The following is a 5,481-nucleotide window of genomic DNA, read 5'->3' as shown; positions in this document are numbered from 1 at the left end:
CTTCACCTTCAAGTTGAACTTGCATATGAGCAGTTGATGGTCTGTTCCACAATCAGCTCCTGGCCTGGTTTGGGCTGAAGATAATTGAGCTTTTCCATTGTCTCTTGCCTCAGATGAAGTCAATCTGATTCTTGTGTGCTCCATCTGACAAAATCCGTGTGTACAGCCACCATTTGTGTTTGACAAAAGGTATTTGTAATGAATAATTTTTGGTCTTGTAAAATTTTATCACACAATTTCCAGCATTATTTCTTTCACGAAGACCAAATTTTCCAACTACCAGTGATTCTTCTTTGTTTCTAACTTTTGCATTCCAGTCACCAGTATAATTAACACATCTTGATTGCATATTCAGTCAATTTCAGTCTTTATGAGTTCCATTTCATTTTTGACAACTTCTGATTTTCCTAGATTCATGCTTTGTACATTCCATGTTCTGATTATTAATGGATGCTTACAGCTGTCTCTTCACAACTTGAGTCGTGCCATGTTAGCAGAGGTCTCAAAAGCTTTACCTTCTTCATATCAGTAAAGCTGGTTTTACTCTGATGATACAGCTCTTTCCCAGTCATATTTTGAGAACCTTCCAACCTAAGTGGCTCATCCTCCTGCTCTTTACTGGACGATGTTTCCAGGCTATTTATAAAGTTGTGCAGTAATGTATCAGACAGCGCTTCTCTGCTATTCATAAAGTTTCCCTGACCAATTCTTTAAGAAGTAGATGGTGTCTTCCTTCTCCCTAGTCTGTCTCAGTTTGCAAGCCATGCTGAAACCTGTGTACCAAGTGCACCCCACTGGGTTTGAAACACTGGAGGCACAGCCTCACCTCACAGCAACATGCCACCACAGTAGGACAAACTGACAGACAATTTGTCTCCCTTAGCTGTTTGAAACCTCTCCAGCTTCCCCTTATCTGCATCCCTGCCACTGCCTCCTTGCTCTGTTCTGGGACCCCTGGCCTTTTTCTCCCCTTCCCCCTGCTTTCCCACCTTTGCTACTTGTGGGGCATGGCCTGGGTTATTATATTATCTATATATTTTTTATATAGATAATAGGAAATAACTGGAGTACAAGATGTATTTTAAATAGTCTCTGTTCTATGTTAAAGTATGACCATTGGTTATTTTAAAGATTATGGGACTAATCCCAAAATATTTACTTTCGTGTTGACAAACTCGCGTTTTAGTGGGTTAATATTGAAGATATATTTAAATTTGAATAAGGGAAGATATTTAAATTCTTTGTATTTACTCAACAGATCATTACTGAGCTTCTGTGAAAGGCTGTTCCAGACACTACTGATATGTCAGTAAACCACAGAAAAAAATCCCTTCCTTGTGGTTTAGTCTATGGCAGGAAACAGAAGTGCATAATAAGTAAATAAACTACAAAGTAAGTCAGAGGATGACGAGTGCTATGGAAAAAATGGAGAGTAGGTAAGAGAGGACATGAAAGCCAGGGTGGGGATTGCTATTTTGAAAATCATAAGCAGATTTCAGATGAGGTGAAATTGAATGATCTCTTCATTCACTATTGCTAAATGGGATTATTTTCACTTCAGTAGACAAAGTCAGCAAAATTCAAATTACCAAATGAATTGAGTGCAATCCTCTTTTGAAATCTACATTTTACTCTCAGGTACTTCCAGTATCTATTTACTCTATTGTCAGATCATTGTATCTACAAACTTGGTACTGGTTTTACAAAGATAGTGATTTATAAAGGATTCTCTTTGATTGAATTCAAGTGAAAGATAACCATTAGTGATTTCTTTATGAAATCTACCTTCCTTATTTCCTCACAGATAATTGGTGTGGTGGTCACATGTCTGAAAAGGAATCCATCCATAGACACTAAATGCTCAGTCAGGTTTTATCTCTCAAGAAATTCACCAAGTGATTCAGATCTGTAGCAAATAGTGATGGGTTCACGTTAAATGATGAAGTCATCTGTTCCAAAAACCTTTATAGTTGACTGTATGAAAATGCTCTTTTCTCTGCCTTTCCTGACTCTTGATAGTTTTTCCATCAGATTCATTGAGGTCACCTCCAATTGCTTTCCCGGTGATGCCAATTCATAGAAATCCTATCAGAGAGTAGAACTACAATATACAGTCTCTAAGGCTGTAATCTTTGCAAAAGCAGACTGTCACCTCTTTCCCCAACACGGAGTAGTTACATTGGCTGCCCTTTCATTTATCAGCCAGTCAACCATTGCACCACCAGTGTTCTATAACTGGAATCAGTGTCCTAAATTGAATAAACTTTTATTCAGTTAGAATAGTTTCAGTAAAAACCTAATTGTAATCATCAAGATATTTTTTGTCTTCTTTCCATGAATATTTCTAAATCATAGAGTGAATGGCAAGCAGGTTAGTATATAATCTAATTCCTCTCTTTAAATGATTGCTTTTGATTATTAAATTCTAAGTAAACATAAAATTCAACTCTCTTTATATGTGTGTATATATATATATATATATATATATATATATATATGTAATGATATGCCATCTCCTAGGTGGTTAGTGATCTGAGGATATACATGTGTAAGTATCATTTTGTTACCTCCACATTAGTGTTTTTCTATTGCATTACATTATCTCTGTGTTACAAGACCTATCCCCTACAGCATCAGTCTCTAAGATCATTTTGATTTCTTTCCTCTTGAAAGTTTTATTTATTAATGTTTTATGTTTCATTAGAAAACATCACCGATCTGGCCCACACTTTCCTCATGGCATTTTTCACTTCCTTATTCCTGAAAGTGTAAATCAAAGGATTGAGCAGAGGAGTTAGAAGGGTGTAAAATATGGTCACCATCTTGTCGAAGGAGAAAGCAGATGGAGGTCGTGCATACTCCAATATGCATGGAACAAATAACATAATCACAACAGCAATGTGAGATCCACAGGTGGAGAGAGCTTTGTGACGACCTTCAGAGCTATGAGATCTCAGTGAGTATAAGATGAGACAATAAGAGATAAGTAACAAGCAAAAGTTGATGATACAAATAAACCCACTATTGGCAACCACAAAAAGGCCAAGGATGTCAGTGTCTGTGCAGGCAAGCTCCAATAAAGGGTACAAATCACATATGAAATGATCAATGACATTGGGGCCACAGAATGGCAGGTGGAAAATAAAGAGAATTTGTATCACAGAATGCAAGAAGCCCCCTGTCCAAGATACCCCCATCAGAACACCACAAAGCCTCCAGTTCATGATAGAGTGGTACTGCAAGGGCTTGCAAATAGCCACATAGCGGTCATAGGCCATGGCAGTAAGGACAATCATCTCTGCTCCAGCAAAGAAGTGTTCAGCGAAGAGTTGGGTCATGCAGCCCTCAAAGGAGATGGCTTTCCTTTCAGAGATAGAGTCTACAATCATCTTTGGGGCAATGACAGAGGAGAAACATGCATCCAGGAAGGACAGGAAAGCCAGAAAGAAGTACATTGGGGAGGCCACGAGTGCTGGGCTACAGATGATGGTCACACACACTAGCAAATTGCCCCCAACGGTTGCAAGGTAGCCAAACAAAAATAGAGTAAATATTATTTTCTGAACATTTGGATTCTGTGAAAACCCCAAGAGGATGAACTCAGTTACAAAGCTTTGGTTTTGCATGACTTCAGAGGAAAATTTGAACGTTACCACAGTGACTATGGAGAATCTGAAATTATGAGAAAAAAATATCGGCCTCAGACAGTTTATCGTATTACTATAGTCATCAATAGGTAAATTCATCCATAAGAAAAGGTATCTTAAGTGTTTCATTTGTTGTTGAAAACACAAAATTCAAAATTTGTTGAAGGCACTCATGAGGCATCAGCTAGAGTTGAATTCAAATACTTCAAAATAAAGTTTTAATATATGGGGGACATTCATATGTGGTAGGGATGACGTAGATTTTCTCTGAGGTGCCAAATATAATTTGTTAGTAATGGCTACCTAAAATGAATTGTAGAGGATTCTGAAGCATATCAAAGCTCTGATGGAAGGAAGAGTGGAATTTATTTGTCATGCCTTCTACTAGCATGGCATAGAAATCAGCATGACTTGCATAGGAAATGCATCTCTCATCAGGAAACTGCCTTATCTACAAATAGAAAAAGAGATGACACCCAGTTTAATAGGCACTTGGAAATCATACCAACTCACCCAAATTTTCTTTAAAAATCTGAGTTGACCTGGGACTTTAAGATGAATTAATACACTTGTTATCAAGGATAAATGTCTAGGGAGAAGTATCTACCTCTATGCTTAGCAAATAATAAGTATACATTAAGTGTTATGATGCTTCTTTTTAATTCATCATTTTAAAATGAAAACAGAACTAGATAAAAAATAATAATATGTACATCAGCATATTACATTGACCACTAAGTGAAACAGTGCAACAAAGCTATTGCTCAGTGCCTCGTGTTCAGGACCATATAAGGTGTTGTTATTTCTATTTCACTGGTAGCAAACTCATGCTTTGAAATGTTAAATTCAGAAAATTAACAAAAGGTGATTTAGGATTTTCTGTCTCCAAAGCCTATCTCCATTCCACTGGATCAATGAGGAAAGTGGTGAGAATGTTTCTTTTCTAGGTAGAACTTCAGAGCAGAGATGGCCTTTCTTATCTCCTGCCACTACTCAAGGTGAAAACCTTCTGATTCCTGGGCTCATGCATAAATGAAACACTTCAGGGAGAAAGTACAAATGACTCATAATCAGAAAATAAGGGCCCCACCACATACATACATATCATGTAATATACAAATTGACAACAACCATACGTAAGGAATAGAAATAACATGTTGAATATAAACCAGTCTTAAAAAGCCTTATTGTTAGCCAACTCTGTATATAGTTTGGCATGATATAATAAAATACATTTCTTCTGTTTCAAAAGTACATAACTTTATTATAAAATAGCTCATATATAGCTTACCTGATCATTTCACAGGATTACAATGAGGACCAATTTTGAAAATGTGAAAATACTGCTTACGAGAAAGAACTGCTGTAAACTGTGCTTATTAACACCACACTTAATAAGTCAGCTGGTTTACCCATAGAAAACATTCCCATGTGTCAACAAGATAATTACTTTAACTTTTGACTTCATTTTTCATGGATAGACCCAGCTTTGAAGGATGCTTGTGTCTTCATCTGCACATATAACAGAAATTTATCAATAAAATATTTTATATAATTTTATGTTGGTGCTAACAAGATGAACAAAAGAATAGTGGGGTTAATTGTGAGAATTAGCAATAAATTGACTTTCTTGAATGCCATTTAGAATTAACAAATAAAATGAACAAATATACAAGGGTGTAGTTTCATATCTTCTGTTTACTTCTCTTAAGACAGCCATTTGCTTTTGTTCCCAAGGTCCTTAGCAATCTTAAAGTATGCCTGTACTACTAACTCCATATCTGGCTACAAGTTGACATGAAGAAAACAAGAGTATAAAGCATACCTAATTAAA

At 36.5% G+C, this 5,481-nt stretch overlaps 1 protein-coding gene across 1 annotated transcript; it reads right to left on the bottom strand.

The window, feature by feature from the left end:
* Positions 1–2,690: 2,690 nt before the first annotated feature.
* Positions 2,691–3,680, bottom strand: LOC103210916 (olfactory receptor 4C15-like). Its single transcript, XM_007956829.2, has one exon. It carries the CDS (start codon positions 3,624–3,626, stop codon positions 2,691–2,693), a length of 936 nt encoding a protein of 311 aa, XP_007955020.1. The 5' UTR covers positions 3,627–3,680.
* Between the last annotated feature and the right edge of the window lie 1,801 nt (positions 3,681–5,481).

Source organism: Orycteropus afer, unplaced genomic scaffold (genome assembly GCF_000298275.1).
Source record: "Orycteropus afer afer isolate SDZICR_OR568_19922 unplaced genomic scaffold, OryAfe1.0 scaffold00666, whole genome shotgun sequence".
NCBI classification, from domain to species: Eukaryota; Metazoa; Chordata; class Mammalia; order Tubulidentata; family Orycteropodidae; genus Orycteropus; species Orycteropus afer.
Note: the sequence above shows the minus strand (reverse complement) of the source record. Positions and strands in the feature narration are given on the sequence as shown.

What these genes read in the sequence shown, in the direction of transcription:
- LOC103210916 (XM_007956829.2), bottom strand. Translation starts at nt 3,626, where the DNA reads ATGCAAAACCAAAGCTTTGTAACTGAGTTCATCCTCTTGGGGTTTTCA.